This window comes from Heloderma suspectum, chromosome 3 (assembly GCF_057233095.1).
Source record: "Heloderma suspectum isolate Gila_16-S chromosome 3, 16-S_ref, whole genome shotgun sequence".
Lineage (NCBI taxonomy): Eukaryota > Metazoa > Chordata > Lepidosauria > Squamata > Helodermatidae > Heloderma > Heloderma suspectum.
In genome coordinates, this window is record NC_139460.1 from 105,057,147 (window position 1) to 105,081,380 (window position 24,234).

Genomic DNA, 24,234 nt, shown 5'->3' on the forward strand with positions numbered 1-24,234 from the left:
GAAGGGCGAATGCATATTTAAGTTGCAGTCCTTCTCTTTAATTTTTCAAGAGTCTACAGGAAAAGGAATAGACCCCCACTTGTACTTGAAAGGAAAAAGGCAGAATTTATACACCCATGCACCTTTCTTAACTGATGTCACATTCTTTGTACTTCAGTATTTGTATGCAGCTCTAAGATTTCTAGCAGCAGCTCTCATTTTATATAAGCATCATATATTTGTCCTAAAAACCCAAAGAGAAACATTGGATACCCTGGGGAAAATCATCCAATATTCTGAATTTAACACGCAGCTATCCAGTTGTCAGTAGAAGGATCAACCGCTCTGATCCTAAATGTTACCTTGGAAGTCCTGCTCTCAGTTGGATTTGCTTCAAGGCAAATATGCTTATTACTGTAGCCAAAAAAGTTCTACATAGGTGACAAATGATATCATTTTCATTTTTTTATTGCACAGGGAAGAGGGAAACCAGGGAAGCAGTGTTTACAATGAAAGAACATATGGTAAATCTGAAATTCTACCACAAGTTACAGGAAGATATTAAGAACCCATCTGTTTGGAACCCCTTGAAAAGCCAATTCTCTTCTTTCATACTCTGGCCACACAATCCGGTTCATATGAACTCCCCTTAGACACAGTCAGAACATGGTCCATTTAGCCCAGTACTATCTGTTCTGTCTGGAAGTGGTTTTCCAAGATCTTGAGCAGAAATCCCACCTGTGATCCCGGGCCCTACTACATGCGGTGCCTATGTGATGAGCCATGCTCGCTCTCTCTCTCTCTCTCTCTCTCTCTCTCAAGTTAAACCATTGCTAACAGCTTCTCAGGCTATTCTGTCTGAATAAATATGCAGCAAATTGTTTTTCTTCTCTAAATCCAATTCTAATTAAATTAAAACACCATTACATATTATGGAAATTTAAACGGATACGGTATGCAACAATCCTCAACTGAGTTTACTAGAAGGAAATGGTATTAAAGCCAACTGTCCCTTGGATGAAGTCCTACTCCAGAGTTAAGTGGTTTAAAAATAGAAGCCACAGCCCAATTTCTGTGGAATAAATAACCTACAAATCAAGGATGAGACCAGTTTCAGCTGAGAAGGCAGCGATGGAATGACATTTGAGATACCTTTAAGTCCTCGGTTCTGAAATGAGGGTGGGGGTAAAGAACACTGAGTGAGGCATGATGTTCTCAGAGAGAAAGTATGTGTGCCCAAGACCAGGTAAAAACCCTCCCTCCTCCACCAGCGAAGGTTTAGCACTGTAATAGTTGCTGTCTAGAATAAACAAAACAACTCAAGTAAGTCCTGCAGTTGAGGCTGTGTTGCAGCTACTGCCATCTCTGTTTTGGAGAGGTTTCCTTTCCTATGTGGAAAAGCTTTGTCTGTCCCAGACATGCTTCCAGGTGTAATATCTTTGCTCCTAGCGCCCACTGTGTATCCCTCCTCAGGTAACAACCTCCTCCCGAGTTCGTCCTATATGCCTGAGTTCAGGCAAAGGAGCTGCATGGTGTATCCACAGGCACCAGAAAAAACAACACAGTGGAGGGAAAGAAGTAGAACAAGCAGAAATTATGGGTGCATATTTTTGAGAGCTGGACCTGGATGACCCTGGATTAGTGGAGTGTTACTGCAGCTCAATTGTCTCATCATTGAGACAAAGGTAGTGTGCAGCTATTGTTATTTCTTCCTTAACTGATTTTCCACAGCAAAGACAGAAGAAGCTGTAGGAAAACATGGGAGGGTCACAAGTGGAAGATCAGTGTCTGGACTGCCTGTAAAATTCCATGAATGAGGTAAGAGCACTCTATATGTCCCAGTGACAGGGTCTTTTACACATCTGTGGCAACACCCAGTTTTGAAGTTGCTATCAAATTATTCTTAAATATTTGTCAAATAGTTCAGGAAAGAATAATATGCACAGGTGTGTGTCTAAATCCAGAGGTAATAGCTTCTTCTTTCCCAGAAAAGAGACAAATCCTCTCTATAAAGTCTCTTTATAGTCAATATATTCCAATACACTCCATAGTGAAGGTTAAGTCAGGGAAGACTGGAGTAGATTTTAGTACTTAAAAAGTGCTAATGAAATCATCAGTAATTCTGTGGCTTCTAGGAGGAGCATAAATGACAGTCAAGGGATACATTTCCTTCTTCAAAAACTTTAGGATTAGTGTCTTACACTGGCTTTCTCTAAAGAGACTTGTAAATTGTAAATTAGAAAACTGAAAATACCAAAGAGTGTTATTATTTGATCTTCAAAGGGTTTGCACTATTAGTAAGTAATCCCTTTGAGTTTAATGTGGTTTGATCCATGGCAACTCCTCCCCCCCTCAATGTTTTCTGAATATATTTACTAGTGACATCATGAAATTTGGCTCTCTTCTAATCTAGGTGTTGGTTTGTCATACGAGTCAATGGGACTTAATGGCCCAATATTATTCACTCACTCAATATTATTCATCAGCTCACTACAGCATAGAACTACATGCTAGCCTTTGGGGGCGGGAGGGGAGATCCAGTGTCTCACAGCTCTCCTGGGCCAAGAAGGGCTCCGGGCGTCATTTGGATGCATTATTTTGCTAATTTGTGTGCAACACTGGGAGGAAGGAGCTGATCCCATTACATGGGATCCAGAGGTCTTTAGATCCTGTAAGCAAGAGTCATGACACACCACTGTATTGGTTGTAGGTTTGACAGGAATAATTTGCCCAGAAATTAGCACTTTCATATAGCACTGTCTCACTTGTCAGGGATAAGACACAGTGGCAACAATGATGGTGCAAGTATTGCTTGAACTACAACAACTACATGGTCACAACGTTTACTGAAATAACGTACGTGAAGCATTGTGAACACTAGAAGTATACTGTATAAATGATAAGCATTATTAAAGTTTAGTGCTTTGCAGATACTTTTTGCAATACCTGACTCTTCCAAGTTTCTGAGAAAGATGTGCAACAGAGAGATCAGATACTGTCACTTTATAATGTTATCCTTGCTCTCCCTTTGGGTGGAATCAGACAGGGCTAACTAGATGTGACCAAGAATTCCATGTCTCTTTTCTGACTGAGATACTTCTTCTTTTTTTTATTAATGAAAAGCAGCCTTGGAAAGTTGTGATCAGGGGCAAAAGAGCAACAGGGATAGAACCCTATTCCCTCCTGTTGTTTGACTGCTAAAAATAACTCCGTCTAGCAGGGGAAAAGATGTAAGGAGAAAGGCAACAGGGGTGATTTTCAACGGACACAGCACAGGTTTAAAAGCTTTAAGCAATCTCTGCTCCTGTTTTTCTTTTGATCCCAAACACAGCTTTCCAATACTGCTTTTCATATGCATTAAAAAAAGACACAGAATTCTATGTTATGTCTAGTTTGGTCCCATGTTGTTCAGCAGTAAATATGATCACAACTTATCCAAATATTAAAATACTGCATTTACACTAAAACTGCACATGGGTTTATATAGACACAAAGTCAACAGTGATGAAACTACATCGTATAGGTATCAAACTGCAGCAGTGTAAACCTAACCCAAACCATACTGACGCACTGTCAATCAAGAGAATGTAATCTGCTCTTACCTAGACACCGCTTTCTACAGTTGCCAGTACTCACCACACTGAACAACTCGGCATCAATCTGGCACAGCCACATCTAAGACAGGCATACAACATTTAATCTAATTGTATCCATCAGCAAATTAAACTTTTTCTGAATGTACCTTCTATTGCCTGTATCATGCAATTTTCCATTCCTATCCCTTATAAGTGAAAAGCAAAGAAATGATCAATATATTATTGATGAAAAAACTATCTCTTGGTTAGAGTCAGCTGCCATAACATCCCTTCCCAATAAGAATGACAGACTTTACAACTAAGTAAATTAGGAGTTCTTGAAGTTGGTCACAGTTGTATATAGCTATTACATATTGTAGTTCTATCAGTTTGACCCATCATCCTAAAACTGATTTCTGTTTTAATTAAATTATGAATCACTGGAAGTATACATCGATCTCATATATATGCAGATTCGTTTTTCCCCAGAGTGCAAAGACCGAATATGTTGCTCAGAAAGACATATAGGTGCCAACACTGTAAACATTCATAAACATGATTAAAGTTCATGCATGTAATCTGAAAGGAGTGCAAAACAAATTGGTTTCAAAACAGTGCTTTTAGATGTCTCAGTTGGAACTGGGGAACTCAGATTTAATTGCTAATTAAACATTTTACTATGTTTGAATAAAGATTGATATAGACATTTAAGCCATCTATTTAAAAAATGTAAATCATAACTTTCTCATTTGCCTAGCAGACCAAAATATATTCAAATAGGAATTTTGTTCATAATCTCTTACTGTCGAAACAATATATATAAAAATACAATTTACAGCCACCAAGGAATGTGTTTTGGTGTTCTGGTGCCCTCACTCTGGAATCTAGCTTTGCTCCTGTTAAAAGGTGTAACTAGACCTTTTGCTTGACTGCTTTTCAAGTCATGCTCTCTTTAGAGCCATAACATCTGAGTCAGTGCTTGACTAAGATCCATTGAAAACATGTCTTCACCTTTCAGCTTGAGGCTGGTTTTTTCCCACTTACTTCAAAATTTTCCTTCTTGGAAGTAACAATTTTTTAGATAGCCATTTTTAACTCATGCCTCACTGAACGTAAGTGTTCCCAAGTTCTGAATATTTAGTTCAATAGTATTTTGTATTTTTTATGATCTTTCTACTAATTATTTCATTCTAATATTAAATGGGTTTGAAATGTCGAACATCTTAAAGTTAACCCACTTAAATTACTAGCTGGCTGGATCGTTGGTGGGTTTCCCTAAAGCAAAGACAATTTGATGTGATAAATCCCACACTCAGAATTAACTCTCCTCAAACAGCTGGAATTGTCTCAGGTATACAAAACTGATTACCTTGTTATTGTTCCTTATTAAATTTGGCTTGGTCAGAAAAACGTTTTGCAAAATTCATAATTATGTTGATTAATTTTTATAAAATCTACCAGGTTAGCTATTGCAAAGTAAAAGTTTCAATGCTTTCCAAGGAAGTTGGGTCAACATCGAAGAAATGAGCTTCTGGAATTGTGGAAAGAATCAATAACTTACATTTTAAAGCTCAACATTTTTTGAAGAACTAAGCATGTATACTGATGTTGGTGGCAAGATCAGAAAAGCCTCCATAGTGGTGTGTTTTTAATGTAAGAGATGAAACTGTGCCATATAAAAATGCAGCAACGTGAATTTTCTAAGCACACATTCAACCACACTAGAATTTATCTGTTACATTATATTGCGTGTGTAAGATACTACTGTCACATAAGGAATCAAAACTATTTTGCTGAATCTTACCTAGGACTAGAAACTGACCTTTAAAAAACAGTACCCTTTAACTATACAGTTGTATATAATCTAACTGCAGTCACAGTGCAACACCTTCTGGCATTTGTGATCAACTAACCAAGCATGTTTTGGCAACGTAGTTACAATAACACACACCAAAAATGCATCATATCAGTATTTTAAAGTCCCCTCTCTTCTTGCTATTTCAGTCCCATAAGAGGTCTTTCTAGAGAAATAATTGGCTACTGTACATTAGAAGATTTCAGAATTTGGACCAAAGCTGAGACTCATTTATGAATGCAGATGTCCCCAATCATGGTAGAAAAAGTTGGCGAGTTATCGATTTGCTTTATATTTGGAAGCATCCCTGGGCTCGCTGCTAGGGTTGCTCCAGTCATCAGCTTCTGGGGTGGTCTTGTAATGTCGCCAGGCTGATTTATTAAAAACTGGTAATCTTTCAAATGATTCACTGGAAAGAGCCTAAAGAAAGGAAGAAAATTTACAAGATCATGCTTCGGATCCCAACAACACACAACAATGAAAACAATTTACCGCAAAATCTTCTGCGGAGGACTGGAGGACCCTCCAGAGAAGATTTTGAGGGTGCATGGGCTGAGGAAGGAGGAGAAGACGGGGAGACTTGGGTGAGAAGTCTGCTCGCACAATGTTGGTTTATTTCTGACCCTCATTAAAGTGTGTGTGTATTTGATACTGTCCTGTGACCTCCTGACCAGGAAGGCATTAGTCTGACTCAAGATAGTACAATCCCATCAGAAAAGGCTTACAAGGAGGAGAAATCTGGAGTTTGGTTCAGGTATGCAACATCCCACTGTCTGTTAGCTGGGGAGATTGCTATCCTAGTGCTTTCATTTGAAAACATTTTCTACCTTCCTATCTACCTTCTAGTGAGTTACTAGAAAGATTAGACAGAGAAGAATTGAATAAAATAAAGGATGGTACTGAAAAAAAAAAAAGGTACTGAATATCCTGTCTCAAAGGTCTAACACTTATCTAAGAAAAGGTTCCAAGAATGTGAAGAAATCTTGAGCTTTATGACTTGCAGCATATCAAGGGCAACACCCATCTTTATCTTATATAGAACACTTAACACTGAATAGCGCAAGATCAATTATATTAAACTAAATCTCTATTCATGATGTCTAATACAAGTACATAGCATTAACACATTTGCACAGGTGCTGTGCAGTTACAAGGCTTTTACAGTCATGCACAGAAAGTAACTGCAGTCTTACTGATTCTGTTCCCTATAAAGGAGTCAAGGTATTACCTTCAAATAAATTACAGCATCAGTACCAACACCTTCCATTGAGTACAGTTTGAGATCTCCTTGAAAGTATCTAGCATAAAGACGAGAGATTGGCAGACCATACCCATATCCAGCCTAGAGAAGAAATCAATAATGTTACACAGACAGAATGCCTTCACCCAAGTGTTCTTTGCTGGGCTCTCATTCAGGAATGATACCCTGCTCTGGGTGCCATCAATCAAGTAGCGTATGGGGCAGGTTATCCCCAGTAGCCACCCCTATTTTTGCAGAACAGCTTTCCAAGAGAGGTCTCGCTAGTCTCCATTGCTCACTATGTTTCACTGGGGGATGAAGACCTTTTTATTTCCAAAAACATTTTCAGGCTGACCCAAGGGACATTTTTGATCTGTGCTGACTTGAAATATAATTATTTTATTCCTGCTTTGTCATTCTTTTGTAATTTTTAGATTTGATTTCATGGGGGTTTGCTTATTTTCTTACAAGATTTTTGGTAAGGTATTGAGCATTTTTATAGAAAGGAAACAGTAACAACAACAAAATACAGTAAAAGTTTAATTTTTAATGGTAGTCATTTTTTCCCTTTCACATTTTAGAGAGCCTATCAACATTAAGGGCTTCAGGCCATAGAAAATGATTTTGAATGTGGGAGAGAGAGAAAATTCACAACCACATAAAACCACTTTACAACATGCACAAATGAACAGCAAATCTGACTGTAGAGACTTTAGAATGATGTGGATTGTGTTGTGCTCCCAAGGATGCCGTTACATTAGCAGAACTGACAGTGATCCACAAGCCATCCAAACAAGTTGATAGCCTTTCAGGACTCTCCACAGTGGCAGTTAGTGCTGCAATATCCCAGTCACTGCTCAGTGGTGCTGAGATTCTGATGGTAGTTTATTACTTGGAATTGTTATTCACAGCAGTCTCTAAACACAGGAGATGTGAAAAAAGCAAGAGTTGGAACTGCATCCTTCAGTTAGTCTACTCTGCTAGATCAATTATTGTTGATAGCATGAAGCAATGAAAGAAAGAAGAAAGTTGTAGAGAAAATAAGACTTGCAATTTTGGCAACAGAAAAGAATTACAATGATATACAGAATGCTCACTATGCCGCAAGTATGCTTGGTAGACACAATGCGTTTCAAATAAGCAAAAATGTCTACCATATACTACTTGCAAAGGAACTAAAGCAATTAGATTCAAAGATCGTTTCCTCAAGCCAACTGGGACTGGCTGCCTTATGATCTAAGCATGTGTGATATGTTATAGAGATTAGCTTTCCCCCTAGATCTGAACTCACCAAAAGGGCTCATCTTCAGTAGTGGGCAATTGTTTATTCATTAGGTTCTTTCTAACATCCCTATGCTTGAAGTCAGATCTAATGAATAAAACATACGTTGATATAACTGTAGTCTATGGCATGGAGTTACTCATGAAACTGACAGGCATCTACCTTCTGACATGGCTCTGTCTTGCCTTTCACTACACAACAAAGAAGACTGTATCTTTTCTTACTTAGTCATATAAACTCCACAACAGTGGGCTAGTTCACACATCACGCTAAGGAACTCTGAGAATAAGCCATGTGGGTGGCTTGTCCATTACTCCTGACAGGCAATCTCACCAACTCAGTCCTGCTCATTTCTTCTGGCTGCTGCCAAGATGTATCCCAGGGGCCTTTGTGGCAGAAATTATCATTTCCTTGTTCCCTGTGTCACCACCCTTTCTCCACTTGGTCCACTGGGGGTTGCTGGCTCATGAGGGAAACTCCCCGCACCCCACTCACATCAAATTGCCAAAGAGATTTAAGTTTCTGTGCCCTTATGAACGTGGGAATGCATTCACAAACTATAAGAAAAATTATTTTACAGTCTTGGGTAAGTGTGCAGGACTGCAAGACTACCTGTCTGCTATGGAGCCCAGCAGAGCCATATCCCCCTCTTGTCAATGCTAGTGAACATCTTAAAAAAAAAAAAAAAGCTACTTCACATTGTACTGAAAAACACCCACCCCTAAAGCTCCTTCTCTTCTGCAGCCACCAGCTACTTTTGGCTCCCCCCTCCCACTTTGTGCTTGTTGCTTCCTTCCACTAGTCTCTGTTCCTAGCTGTCAGATGTACATGAGGGTTATAGCTTGCCTTTTCCTGGTGAGATTTGAACTCACAGAGTTACTTTCCTCCTGAAGGGTTGAGGGAGCCATTCGGATGGTCCACCTAAGGAGACTGATGGATGACCTTTATTGAGAGAGGGACAGGGGGAGTGCAGCCCTGTTAATTCTGCTTGATCTCTCATCGGCTTTGATATCATTGACCATGGTATCCTTCTGCATTGATTCCATGGGATAGGCGTTGGAGGCACTGTGTTACAGTGGTTCCTGTCCTACCTGTGGGGTTGATTTCAGAGAGTAACACTGGGTGACCATTCCTTGCCCCTTGGCAACTGAGCTATGGTACCATCTTGTCTCCAATGTTGTTCAACATCTATATTAAGCTTCTGGGAGCGGTCATTGTGGGATCTGGAGCCAAGTGCCATTGGTATGCTTATGACACACAGCTTTATCTCCCTGTGACATCTGAATCAGGAGAGGCTGTGCAAGTCCTGGATCAGTGCCTAAACTCAGAAATGGGCTGGATGAGGGCCAATAAACTGAAACGGAATCCTGGAAAAAATGTAAGCCCTGTGGGTGAGTGGTTCCTGAGTCTGAGAGACAGGCTCGTTGCCTGTTCTGGATGGGGTTGCACTCCCTTTGAAAGATCAGGTTTGTAATCTGGGGGTACTCCTGGATCTATCATTGTAGCTGGAGGACCAAGTGGCCATGGCAACTCTGAGTGCCTTTTACCAGCTTTGGCTGGTTCACCAGCTATGGCTTCTCCTGGACTGGGATAGCTTGGCCACAGTGGTACAGGCACTAGCAACCTCAAGACTGGATTACTGCAATGTGTTCTATGTGAGGCTGCCCTTAAGGCTGGTTCTCCCATACCCCCGATTTTTGAAAGACATCTGAGATGTTGGTCTAGATGCCCTTCTTGAGACTGATTCCAAGTGGCGCTTATTAGAGCCCTGCTGGTGCCAGTAGGAGTGAGGGTGATTCATGGGGGTGGAAGACGATTGGGACCCCACTCCCATTTTGTGGGTTGAGGTTTTCGTCTTTTGGATGTGGCCAACATTTTATCTCTGGAAGTGCTAAAGAGCCCCTCCCTATCAAACAGGGTTTCTTCCACTTTGGGTCTGGACTCTTGGTTGAATCCTGAGGTTCTCAGCCAAGCATGATGTCTCAATGATACAGCTCCTGCCATAGCCTTGGAGCTGCAGTCAGCCATGTGGCATGCTATATGGATCTGTTGTCTTGCCAGCCTGTGTGCTGTGGCCTGGAAGATCATTGCTAAGTTTTTGATGTCTTCAGGGAGACAATTGAACGAAGTGGCTGCTTTTTCCTACAGAAATTACTGGTAGGCAGCCATGCAGGCCTTGTAGTTTGCCACTTGGAGTGAAAGGATGGCCGTGGAATACATTTCACAGCCCATGGAGTCTCAATTTCCTTCCCTCTGAATCAGCTGGTGCTGAATGGGGCTTCTGTTGGCCTTTAGGCTGTGAGGTCTTGACGATTAGTGTCAAGAGATGGATGTTTGAAGAGAAAGGCGCATTTTTCCTTCTGAACTCTAGGTTCTCGTTCTTTCAAGATGTTGGTGGAGGGTTTAATCCATGACTCTTTGATTATGTGGAGGAGGGTGGGTAACATGGGTATAGCTACTGGTTGAGTTAGGTCAGACTGGACTCTTTTGAACACTGAGTACATAACTTGTACTGGAGGAGCCTTGATGTCCATGCCCACAGACTTTGCCATCCTAAGTACCTGTTTAGCCTTATGTTATCCATGGGGGAGAGAGGGCTCTGGTCCCCAACTGTTCCATCCAGAGAGAAGGTGAAAGCCACTGCAGACAAAGGGGAGGATGAGTCAGAACACCATTGTCTTGACCAGATCATTGGTCTTCCAAGCTGGATTTTTGTGCTGGCTTCGGGGGAGTTAGACGTTCTTGGTGTATGAAACACTGTCAAAGTAGTTGTCATGGGAGGTTGTGACACCATAGGCATCAATATGGGCAAATCCTCAGATGGTCATTGGGAGTTAGCAGTGGTCACATAGACAATGCTAGGCTAGTCATGTCTAGCATTAGAGCTTTAGGTGCGAGAGCAGCCATAGGGTGAGTTTGGGTGGGCTCTACTTCTAGAAGTCTTGCTAATGTGTGGCTCATATGGTGATGGTGAGGGGATCTACTTTTATAATGAGAAGAGTGGGATCAGCAATATCAGGAGTAATACCTTGAGGTGTCTCTCCCTCTATGGTCTGGGTGCCATTGGGGTTGGTGCTAATGTGGTAGTGACTAGTCATTGTACAAGTAGGGTTGGGGAGAGTGGGAGTAGCATGAACAATAACACTCATCCCACAGGTTGTGACATTGATGCAGGGAACTTTCTAAGGAGGCAGATAATGCTGGGGAGACTTCTTGGTACCGAGGAAATCGGTAGCAGTGTCTGTGCAGAGAAGGTGAAGGTGAGAGATGATGGGAGGAAGGCCGACATTCAGACTGACTAGTCATTGTACAAGTAGGGTTGGGGAGATTGGGAGTAGCATGAACAATAACACTCATCCCACAGGTTGTGACATTGATGCAGGGAACTTTCTAAGGAGGCAGATAATGCTGGGGAGACTTCTTGGTACCGAGGAAATCGGTAGCAGTGTCTGTGCAGAGAAGGTGAAGGTGAGAGATGATGGGAGGAAGGCCGACATTCAGACTGACTAGTCATTGTACAAGTAGGGTTGGGGAGATTGGGAGTAGCATGAACAATAACACTCATCCCACAGGTTGTGACATTGATGCAGGGAACTTCCTAAGGAGGCAGATAATGCTGGGGAGACTTCTTGGTACCGAGGAAATCGGTAGCAGTGTTTGTGCAGAGAAGGTGAAGGTGAGAGATGATGGGAGGAAGGCCGACATTCAGACTGTCGTGAGGATTTTCCCTTGTTTTCAACCTCCGATATTGAACCCATGCATTGGATCTCATTGGATGAACAATGACTGGGGCAGTAATTTCTCCAAAATGGGAGTAGGCAACCTCAGCTGAGCTGGCAGAACCTGAGGTGGTGGGATAGTTGACTCCAAGGCTATGGGAGCCAATGAAAATGAAGCCAAAGTTTCATCACTGGATTCGATCCTGCAGGTGCTCCTTTTGATTTTTGCTCCCGGCCTTGGAATTGCCATTGGTCATTTATTAGAGGACTGCTGGCTTGGCCCTGTCAGTCTTGATGACTGATATCGAGGCTTTGGGAGCGGGCTGGTCCCACAAGAGGGCACAAAGATGAGATGTTCAATTGTGTCTGGCCAGTCTTGTAAAGGCCTGGCAGTGTGAGCAGGAGTCAACCCGATGTCCTTCACCCAGACAAAGGAGGCACAAAGCGTGACCGTCTGTCAGTGGTATCTTTTCGCCACAGTGGGTACACTTCTTGAAGAACACCTTGGAGGCCATGTGTCCCAGAAGGGGAATGTTAGGACAAAAATAAAACAAAAAATTTGAGGATAAAATTAAAAGAAAAAGAAGGAACTCTGCCCAACAGAGTAGGAAGAACCGGGAGGTATGGGGAACATTCCAAACGCTGCTATCGCTGTGGCGGACAAAACAGAACACGAGGTGGGAGCTCCAGAATGCTCGACTCTAGAATGTTCCAAATGACTGTTCTGAGCAGGCACATAACCCACATGTGTGAGTCACAAGGACCACAAAGAAGAAGGGGAAAAAACACAGATGTGAGCACAGGGTAAAAATACTGGTGCTTGAAACAAAATATTAAATACTTCCCAAGACTTTCACCAGTGTTCTGTAATGTTCCCCAAACTCCCTCACGCCAGGGGTTTTCCCCCAGCACTTTTGTTCTCTGAACTCTATCTACCATCTATGTGTGTTTTCTTGATTGAATGTATTGTGAGCCACGTTGAGTGTCTTTTATGGACAGAAAGGCAAGATACATTTTTTTTTAACAAATAATAAAAATAGAAAATATATCACATGCCTGCAGCTAGGTTCTGCTCCATCTCCCCCTAACTACTTTGGTAAGGGAAGAATTCATAAAATGAGGGTTCCTTGGGCCATGTACAAACCAGAGTATCTAGAACAGCACTCCTGAAGATATGTAATGAAAGGCTTATCCGAACAGGCAATATAAGGCTAAGGTCCAGTCCAGATGTAATCTTCTCATTGGAAGTGTGCTGGGGTTCAAATGCTCTCCCCACCCACCATGTGAATATCCCAACCACCCTTCATGGTTTGCAGTTTAATCATAGTATAATTTTACATCTGCATATATCACTAACTGGATTGTCTTTGTAACCAGAGTAGGAAACCAATGATCGTAGCAGGTTTCCAAACTGTGATTAGGGCAATGCTGGTTAGCACTGACCATGGTTAGTGCTGATGCAGTTATTTATTTATTTATGGTGCAATCCCATGGCTGCTAGTCAGTGGCTAGATGGCCATAGGATAGGTTGGTTCCCTGAGAACTGACCTCCACCCCCTCCTGCACTGCCTCGTAGGCAGCGTGGATCGGCCCCACACTCCATGCTCATAAGAGGAGCACGGAGCAGCAAAAACAGGGCATTCCCAGGGGTGTGCTGGGGTGGGGAAGTAAAAAATTTGAAATTGTCTGTCTAGCTGCAAAAGCCAGGCAGGAGGAGTGAGGAGGAGATCTCCTCCTCGCCACTCCTCCAGCCCTGCACTGGATAGGCAGTTGCCCCCGGGCTAAGAGGCAACCGTTGATCAAGGCAGGATTGCTCCCTTAAAGTATCTTTATCTCACTCCTCAGCAATAAAGGCTCCAGGAGCAGCTTAAATACAATTGTTAAAAAAAAAGACAGTCCTTGTCCTCAGGCTTAGAATCTAAAATATGACACACAAATAAAAAGAGATGAGGAGGGAAGAGGAAAAAATTAAGTAGACTTTCAGCAGGGCTGGTGGAATGGCCCTGCTTCTACTCTCATCTGCCTCTGTTACAGTAGCCTACTGGAATGGCTGCTGGATCTGACAGCTACACAAAAGTTTCTGCACCCATTAAACAACTTAGCTAGGATTATTAGGAAAAACTATTCTCCACTAACAAAATTCACAATCAATTAATGTTGCCTGCGTATGAGAGATAACAATAAAAAAGCAATCATATCTTAAAATAATCATTTAACATTTTATAGAAGTGTCTAATAGCTGTCTTATTAACTAAACAGGCAAAATACATTTCCATTATGTAAACCACAGAAATGCTTCTTGCCCAGAAGAGAAGTTAATCTTATCTTGCATTACTTTGCTCACTGACTCTGAAGATTAAAAGGAAATTATTACCACATACATAAGATAATCAGTAAAATAAATACGAGAACACCTTCTATTTACTAATTATGAACAATTAAGTCCCATTGAAATGAATGGAACTTAAGTTAGTCATGACTAACGTAAGTCTCATTCATTTCAATGGGTCTACTCTAAGTAGGACTTTTGATTGGATTTTACCCTTTTTTTTTTTTAAATTAAGCCAACCAGAAGGCTGGACAGCTGAATCAGAACTAAGTTATCTAGCTTCTGTAAGATTCAGTGTGGCTGCTTCATCATATCCACTCTTACTGGATAACTATTTATTGTCCATATAATAGTGCTCTTTCAGGAATCTTATTTGAAATGTGCAGGGCTATTTCTCACTTTACATTTTGCTCTGTGATACAGATATTGAAGCACAGAATGCATGTGCTGCATATCATTCAAGAATGGTGTCATGTATTAAAAAAGGCAGTGCAATGCTTTTTAAAAAAATCAAACATATGGAAGTGGCAACTGGGAAAGGATCAGGCCCTTGTTTACGTGTAAGTGGGTACACGTGCAAGGCACATGTATTTTAAAGATGTATCCGATAAAGATATCTGATACTATAGAAAACTACAAAACATAAGGTTCGAAGGGGCCTTGCAGATCAGGTTTACAGGACTGCTATTACTAGGCTTACTCTTCTTAAACTACAGGTTACATTGTTCACAGTTTCGCTTAAACTGGCCACTTTGATTCTAAAGGAAAAACACCTGTGAAGCCCCATTCTGGAATGTGCTCCTGGTCCAGATTGCGGGACTGCGCTAGTTTCTTGCTGAAAATCTGCCTCCCAAGCTGCTGTTTATTGCATTTCATAAATGTTCTGCCCCCTATAGATCAAACTGTTTAACATTTTAATAATATTTTAATACTTTAAATAATATTATTCAATACAGATTCTACTAGAGATATATTGGCCCAGTTCAGACACACATTGGGGAACGATAGTTAGGTTAACCATGGTGCGTGGTGGTTACCGCTAACCACTGAGAGTGCTACTGCCACATGTGCAGGTAACCATGTTTCACAACATGGCTAGACTAACCTCCCTCCCACAGGAGCTCGCAGTCCTCCAGATGGGCAGCCATGCATCCCAGCGGCCTTTGCACTGTCAGCCATTTTGGTGATTGGCGGTTCAGCAGCCTGCTGCCTCCTGTGCTCACAGCATGGACTCACATGGTTTGAAACTTGTCTTTCCCATTCCGGAAGCCTATAATTCCTGCTCACCGCCATAATCTGCCCCCCACTGCCCCAATGCATAGTGAATTCAAGCACAGAACAAGCAAAGGGCTGGATGTGCCTGATCTCGTCTGATCTCTGAAGATAAGCAGGGTCAGCACTAGTTAGTACTTGGATGGGAGACTGCCTGGGAATAAATGGATATAGGCAGCATAAATAGACATGGGCGGCCATCAGAAATCAGCTTCCGTTGCTTCTCTTGACCATTTATGCCACTGCAGGCTCAGTGCCGGAGTCCATGCTGCCTCTACAGTCACATTGTAACAGGTGCCATCACACATGGCAGCGCCTGGCTGTGCCCATCGAGGCAGCAGGCCAGGGCACAAGCAGCCGTGAGCTGTAGCTCTACATTCGCTTCTCTGCTGGCATGCAGTGGGCTGCAACACGCAGGGGCGGCGTACTGGTGGGCTTGCGGCAGCCGCATCATTTGCTGCTAGGCAGATCTTGATCACAGAGATCTGCCACTCAGGCATGAGCAGCTACTCCTTCTTTGGCCACTCTTGCCGTGGAGCTCTATGGAAGATGTCAATTAACCACAGAGGCTGCTCAGATATCACGCTAAGCCATGGTAGAGCCCACGACCATCTTGCAGAAAGTGGTTAGTGAATATGGTTAGTCCGTGGTTAATAAACCATCATGGCTGAGACAGATGCCTGTTCAGACATCACGCTAAGTCAACATGGTTAGCTCAAATCTCTTAACCATCATGGCTTAGCATGATGACTGAACAGGGCCAATATGTCACCAATAATGAAAGAAAAGAGCTCATGTTGACATATTACAAACTGTTGTTTCTCGAGATAAGACAGACTGAAACAATGTAAACATTTGCTGCAAAACATTTTAGCTTGCAAAACAGAACTTACCAAAGGTACAGCTCTTGATGGCTCCAAACTAGGCCTTGGAGCAGTTGAATACATGTAGTTAAACAGGCGATCTATTTTCCTCAGAGGCACACCGCCACCTTTATCACTTATCTATAATACAGAAGCAAAATTTGATTTAAACAAAATGTCCTCCAAGGACCTGACACAGTTTATGTCACTAGGAATAAGAAGTATTATTTAAAACTTCCATAAATACTGAAGGAAAGAATGTCTGTGTACAAGCAGCATTCACCATGTGACCTATGGGCTGCATCAAAATTACTTCTAATCTACAGAATAGAATCCTAGGGCTTGAAGTAAACTTGGGATCTTAAGGTTTAGATCCTCCATGCCCTAAACTACATCAATATCAAGTCTCCATGGATTAATGAACTTTATCCTGATCATAGTGTGCTGTAAGCAGACAGCAGGAATGAACAAGATGGCCCACGTCAGAGGTACCCATTCAATTCATGGAGTAGCTAAAAGCTGTGATGGAAAACAAAAGATACTCAGAGCTTCTGGTCAGAAGGACTGTGGGGGAAGATTCCTCTCCAAGAGAAGGTTTTCTCCATCCTTTTGTATAATTTTACCTTACCCATCCCCATCTTCAATTCCAGTCATGGTAATCTCTGATACTGTCTACCTCTTTATATAAACTAGGCCATCAGCAAACTAGACCCCAAATCAGAAACACACACATATGTTTATATATGTTCTTACCCACATTCTACATATAAAACTGGTCTTTTAGGCTTACTACTAGAAACTCAAAACATTATTTAGCAGATTTACCTTTATTGATAGATCTTCTTTACCCAAGGTGACTAATGTTTTAATTGATGGATAGCCTTCACATTTACCTTCATGTAATTCCACCGTAGCTCGCATTGAATTCTGAAGATGGAAAATAAACGTTTTAACACATTAAGGTTTTAAACTTCTAATATTAACAATATCAGAGAATTTACAAATCTCTGGCCACAATCTTCTAACTTGATTTATTGTAAAAGATGACTGTATAAACCTAAAAATTGAGCATAAGAGTAGAATAGCATTAATTTTGTGAAATTGAGAAATGTTTTGATACTTAAGAGGTACTTCTGGGCAAAGGATTACCAGTACACATGTGAAGCTCCTGGTAAACACGGGCTTCTCTGATCAGTGCTTTGTCAACTGTTGGCCTGTGTACAAACAGAACTGCTCCAACATTGTGACTGGAGAAACCTAAATTGTGCATCAAAGTGTCCACAGGGCTCTGCAATGGCCTCATAATATATTCTTTAATTCAGTATTTTAATTTGAGCTCAATTTAAATAATGTAAAATGTATATGTTAACTATTTCTGTGATGTGACAAAAACTGGCTGTAAAACACTTTGTCCGATCCTATCATATCCTAAATTGCAATGAGGAAAAAAACACACATAAATTTTTAAAAACCTTCACTATAAACATATACATTAGAAGACTCACATGTTGCCAAAACTGTCATGTAATAATCCACTAGTTTAGCTTGACTTTTAATTAGAATACACAATTTGCCAAAGATGTGTGTAAATGTTCTATAAGTAATTTGTATTTTGTGTACTTGTTTATAGCACCATTTTCCAAAACCCTACCTTCTATATGAAAAAGAGGACAGACCCATCACGTACAACACAGAGTTACTTTATTTATTTATAAATTGTGACAAAGTCATAAGCTAACTATGAAAGCCAAACACTCTGTGGGAAAGTCAAAGGAAGAATGACATGTTCCTTTTCTAAACTGAGGCTATTTATACACCTCAAGGACCATGGGCAATATTTCACAGAAATGAGTAGACACAGCAATCTTCAAGTCTAAGCTTGATCACATTATTTTTTCCAGTGTACTCACTGAAGAGCCCAATAAAAGGAGTCTTCTTCCTATAAGATTATTCTATTTACCTTGAACAATTCAAAAAGCATATGAAACAGATGTGAAGGTACATAGACCACTTGAATAGGCTTGCCTGGTGCTTTAGCTAGAAAACAAACAAAACATTTAGTTAACTGAAAATTAAATTCAAGATTAAATTCCTTTTATGTTACTTCTCATATACTGGGGGGGGGACGGACGGATCCAGATTTAGGCATGTACAATTCGGCTGGTGGAAGTGGACTTCCCCACCTCCTCCTTCCGATTGCAGCCCCTCCAGCCCCCCAAAAATGCTACACAGAGGGACTCTGCTGAATGAGATGAGCCGTGGTGCGGGGGGAGGGGATCCAGACTGGCCAGGTTCATGTCCTCTGAGAGGAGCTCTTCTGCCAGTGGAAGGCAGATCCTTCATCCAACCTTGGAAATTTGTAACAAATAACAGGCAACTTCATAGATTTTTTTGGTCTTCTTTCCATTTCCAATGCCTAACAACATGAAAGCTTAGGTCAACAAAATATGGGACACACAGCTAAATCAAGTCAAGTGCAGACCAGGTAGTCAAGATGGACAATTTTCAAGAGGTCTAGCACAAATCAATAGAGGAAGGCTGCCTTATACAACAGCCTTTGCAAATGTGCTTGGCCCAGAGTCTCCATCTGTAAAACAGTTGTGTTGACATCATGCATAGCTAACTACATTGTATGGTCTGAGAAGAACTACTGACTCAACAGGGCCTCTACACGCTACATCTCAATGACCTGGATAACCACCACCAAAAATGCAGTGACTAGCTCCATACGTGCAAGGGGAGTTATGCCCTTGTGTTTTCTTAACTGCAGTTCCCCATGTGGCATTACAAACCTCTTTTGAAACAAAGGAAAGCCTGAAAAGCAATTTATGATATGGCAGAGGGAATTGTCACTCAGAAGGACAGTAAAGTATTCCATTGGGCACATCCAGCCCTTCGGATGCGAATAAAGTTTTTTAGATCTTGGCCCAAGAGATACCCAAAATGTCCACTGATATTTCCAAAGATTGCTGCTGGTGCAGATGTTTTATTAGTTAAATTCCTCATAAAAACCAGTTATTAGTTAACTGTGGCCAAAAGGGAAGGTTGAAAAGCAGTAATTGTGTATTCTGACCTATAACTTCAGCACAGCTCTCACCCAAAACAAATGTAGCTATTTACTTCTATAAAAATAAATATATCCCTGCACTTCACAAAGGCCCAGATAATTATAAGCAGTGCTAAAAAAGCAATGAACTTCATAGTTACCATTGAATTCTTCAATTTCCAGTTCAGGGGCTACCTGATAATACTGTTCACACAACATTTTAGCAGTCGCAAAGGCATCTGTGAGTGAAGAAAAGACAAATATATAGAACTATGCAATTGTGTAACAATATATTTGCTACCTCAAATACTCAGAAGGCTATAAATATTTCTTATTTTTAGACAATATCTATGAAGACCAAGCTCCCAGGTAATGTGGGAGATCCATGACTGGATCTCTTAGGGCACAATCCTATTCAGATAGGCAGCTGCCTCTGAACTTGGAGGTGACCGCCTATCCGTGACCGCCTATCCAATGCAGGGCAGGAGAAGCACAGAGGAGATTGTTCCCTCTGTGCTTCTTCTGCCCGGCATTTTTGGCTAGACAGACAATTGTGGCTGTCTAGCTGCAGAAGGGCTGAGCGGGGAAGGAGGCTGCTGTATGACACATAGGATGTGTCGTACAGGCATTTCCACCCTCCCCGCCCCGGAACATTCCCCCCCCCCCGGAACTCCCCTTTTTGGCTGCTCCGCACTCCTCTTGCAAGCGCGGAGGATAGGGCTGTTCCACGCTGCCTCAGAGGTAGAGCGGAAGTGAGCAGAAGTCAGTTCTCCGGGAACTGACCTTGGAGCGCGGGCTCTGAGGTTAGTTCCTGGAAAACCAGATATCCTATGGCTGTCTAGCCGCTGTCTAGCAGCCATAGGATTGCTCCCTCCATGTCTTTTTCTTTACTTTAAAGGAGCTAAAGGGGGTTCAAATTTTATTAGAAAAGTGAGAACTGAAGAAGAGGAAAAGTCTTTCTCCCACACTGTTTTCCAGATTCACACACACACACACACACACACACACACACACCCCTCGCTGCTGTTAGCTCCAACAGGCAGAAAAGGAATGCACCACTGCCCTTAAAAACACAATTTTCAAAAATAAAAAATAATAATTCTGTTTTGAACAGCAAAATGAAATTCGTCCCTGGTAAAAGTGGGACTAATTCTACTTTTGCTCTGCAGCTTTAATCCTTTGTTTAAAAAATATACATTTCATTTTGACAGTTTTGACAGTTTGGCATAAAAAGTAAATATCAAGTTCTATGTCTTAGATCAGGGTGGGCAGAAGGAAGATCTCCAGATGTTTTGAACTTCAAATCTCAGAGGCCCTACCACCATGGGCAATGATCAGGAATGCTAGGAGTTTTAAGTCTAAAACTTCTGGAGATCTACTTTCTGCCCATCCCTGTCTTATATAACAAAACAAAGCATATGATGTATTCTCTAGAATCCTATAGATTCTAGACTGTAATCCTATAGATACATACATAGCAGTAAGCCCCACTGAAATCAATGGGACTTACTTCTGAGTAGTTATGTATAGGATTGCACTGTTAAAGGAGTATTTTTTGGTTAACCATCTTGCACTCATTAACAAAAACATGTAATTATTACCCAGGCTACTAGATCGTTAGATACTGTGCACAAAATGTTTATTGGGGTATCTCTCAGAATCCGAAAGTACAGTTCAACGGATCATCTAATGAAGTTGTATAATATGAAGCATTTACCAGTACAACCTCAAATGTTAAGACATTTATTAGAACAAGCGAATGGTTGTACCATTGGGCTTGTTTCCAACACTCAATGATAATTTAGCAGCACTAAAAAGCCCAGTTTAGTTTCTTGAGTCCTATCTTTTCAGCACATTGGACAGATCTCTCTCTCTCTCCCTCCCTCCCTCCTTCCCTCCCTCAAAGTAACTTCAAGAATGTCTTGAAGATTATCTTTCCTGGTAAGTGAACTATGCTATACCTCCATCTAGTGACAAGAAACGTTAGCACAAGGCAGAATCACCTCTCTCCATATTAGTGGGGCTAAGTAAGCAATAAACAAACAAACAAACAAACCATTATTTTCTCCTCACCTGTGTTGGGACTTAATTCATTAAATCCTAGTATGAATAAAATGCAGCTTGTAAGGGTTTTGTGAAAAAGTAGCCAAAAGGATAACAAAAGTAGCCTGTAAAGGTATCCATGTCTGGAACTTATAAGTATTGAAAGAAGAACAGAAGGAGCACAATAAACTCAACAACTGGCAGAAATGGAAGGGAAGAGAAAATTACAGTCTCAAATTCAGGCTAGTGGTGATATCCTGTGCAGAAGTAGCACTGGCTCCTTGTAATCCATGGCTGGCAAATCAAGAGCCAGCCTTGGGGATGCATGCTCTCTCCCCCACACACTCTGGAGCCAGTTCTCCTCTTTCTCCCCTTGATGTAACCAAGATTTAGTGTCACATCTGCACCACCACTAGCCAGGATCCCCAACTTAACCACAATTTGAAGTGGGTTTGCAAATGAGGAAATTTGCTCTAGAAAGTGAAACCAATAGCTCCTGGCTTTATCTTTAGAAATAGTTCACACATACACAGTTCAAATGCAATCTTATGTTTATCCTTACCTTCTACCACATCAGCCACATTACAAGTAGGATCAATACTCCCAATATGTTTGGGATGAGCAGGATTAGTGACCCCGCCAAAAAGCAGTGCTATGGGGACAAAAAGGTAAATATTGATTAAAGTAACCTTACTTTTTAAACACTGAAGGATATGGGAATCTGGTTACAAGCATAGGCAAAACCTGGCTTCTCAAAATCCTTCTTTAAGGCTAAAGAATACTAGCGTGCTGAATTTTTGTGGTGAAAAATATGCTTTGGATGGGTGAGAAAAATCCTAGTGCAGAGTGCATCTGGGAGAACTGTTCTGGTCCCCTGTTCCACTGAAGTCAATGAGACTTGCTTCTGAGTAGACAATATAGGATTGTATTGTAAGCTACACACAGCCTGCGAGAGGGATATAAAATCTAAAGGAACTGTATAAACACTTCACTATACAAGTATCTGAAATTCAGGGCTGCAATGTATTTAAGACTAGAACAAATAGAACAATGTATTTAAGACTAGAACACTGGAATAGCAATATGTATAGCATTAGAAGAAAAACCACAAATCTCTAAGTGATGCTTCTGTCTCCATCATTCAACTCAAACAGGAAGTTATCTTAGTGCTTGAAGAATTAGGGCTGGCTTTATGCATTTCAGCGTTAATCCATCCCACCCTGCAAGATGCACCACTCTTGTCAGGCCTGCTGCACCAGGGTTCATCAATCCTCACCAGCTCTATGCTCCATTAATTGCTGCCTATCCCTCCCTCCTCAGTTTCTGCAAACTGGCTCTGTGGAATATTCTGACTAGCCAAGCACCCTGTAGATCAAACCTGTTCATGCCCTGCAAATCCTGCCTCTATTTTTGGCCTGCTTTTTCCTCATTTAGAAGCATGGGGATATTTCCACCATTACCTGAGCTCTGGGGATGGTGGTGTTTCAGAACTTGTCTCTGCCAGCCTGGATAAACTCAACCATACCTGCAATTCTCTCAGTTTCCTCAGAAGTATATTCATATTTATCAAGTATAAATAAAGTAAAAGAATTGGTAAGTTTCATGCTTGAACTGTGCATTGTGTGTGTATGGTGAGACTCACCATGATTCAACAAGGAACAGGTAAATTGCTTAGAGAATGTTTATAACAGTTAAATATCAGCAACAAAAACCTATTTGCCATTAACACAGCAAAACTGACAAGGGGGTCGATTTGCCCAGAATAATTTCAGCTGTCAAGGTCAAGTCTGTGATTCATTGGAACAAACTAATATTAAGTCAGCCACTTCTATAGCAGTAAAAAAAAAAAAGGTTCCTTCTGTGTGTTTGCTAAGTAGGCTGGTGAGAAAAACTGGTACAGTCACACTGGTAAAACAATGCAGACCAGATTTCCTTAACTAATGGACAGTGTGCAATTCATGTGGCTTGTTTTTTTCACAGCTTGCTGAGTATCAACTTGGTACTCTGCTCCTGCAGACACCCTGCATGGCATTGCTCTCTGCATGCACAGGCTGCAACAACTTCTTCATGCCAAACTAAGTACATCCATCCATTAAGTGTCCTTTTCTGACTTTGCCAAGCAACAGCTACTGAAACCCAAATGCAGCCTTCTATCATTTTAATCTATACCATCCCTTGCCCAGATATTTTCTGAGGAAACTGTTTTCAGACTCCTCCCTGCCCTTCACTCCCAGTCAGCTGAAAGACAAATATTTCAGAAAGCCTGTTTGCCACAGGATGTTTCTGTTTCTGCTGGTCTGCCACTGCCTTTCACCTTATGCCGAATAAAATACTAGATCGTTTTTCCCCATTAATCTTTCAGCCACTTTACACTGAGATCCCTTCAGCTCTAGTAGCAGGACAGTATGCAACACTGCAGAGGGCCAGGGAAATGACACAAATTGAGTAAAGTTATTTCAACTTCTGAGTCCAATTATTTTTTTGCATTGCGCTAGAATAAGGTCAGAATGGTATAAGATTGTTGGACCTGGCATAAAAGGTAAAGGTGTCCCCAACCAGTCGTGTCCGACTCTAGGGTGTGGTGCTCATCTCCATTTCTAAGCTGAAGAGCCAGTGCTGTCCGAAGACGCTTCCATGGTCATGTGGCCGGCATGACTGAACACCAAGGTGCACGGAACACTGTCACCTTTCCCGCCGAAGCGGTACCTATTTACCTACTTGCAATTTCTTGCTTTCGAACTGCTAGCTTGGCAGAAGCTGGGACTGAAGACGGGAACTCACTCCGTCACGCGGCACTCGGATCTCGAACTGCTGTCCTGCCGACCTTCCGGTCTGCAGTTCAGCATCTTAACCACCAAGCCACCGCAGCCCTTTATGTGATTTGTACCCCGCCCTTCTACCAAAAAATGGCACTCACGGTGGCTGACAGGAACAATTAAAATTGATTAAACAATAAAACAATACATTAAATACAATAAAAACATAATTACAGAATAAAAAGAGAAAAAAATAAAAAGGAGCATCCAACCCA

At 41.5% G+C, this 24,234-nt stretch overlaps 1 protein-coding gene across 8 annotated transcripts in view; it reads right to left on the minus strand.

Annotated features, from left to right (window-relative positions):
- Positions 1-450: 450 nt before the first annotated feature.
- The window catches only part of PDK3 (pyruvate dehydrogenase kinase 3), a 66,796-nt gene continuing 43,012 nt past the window's right edge, over positions 451-24,234 (minus strand). For 7 of the 8 annotated variants that reach the window (XM_084843995.1, XM_084843997.1, XM_084843999.1 and 4 more), the window contains 7 exons: positions 21,766-21,855; positions 19,322-19,399; positions 18,075-18,151; positions 16,940-17,041; positions 16,145-16,255; positions 6,638-6,751; positions 451-5,829 (listed from right to left, as the gene is read on the minus strand). In XM_084843995.1, coding sequence (XP_084700121.1) covers positions 5,686-5,829; positions 6,638-6,751; positions 16,145-16,255; positions 16,940-17,041; positions 18,075-18,151; positions 19,322-19,399; positions 21,766-21,855 — 716 coding nt within the window. In that variant the 3' untranslated portion in view covers positions 451-5,685. The remainder of the gene's footprint in view (positions 5,830-6,637; positions 6,752-16,144; positions 16,256-16,939; positions 17,042-18,074; positions 18,152-19,321; positions 19,400-21,765; positions 21,856-24,234) is intronic. The other variant, XR_014789155.1, reaches the window with a different exon arrangement.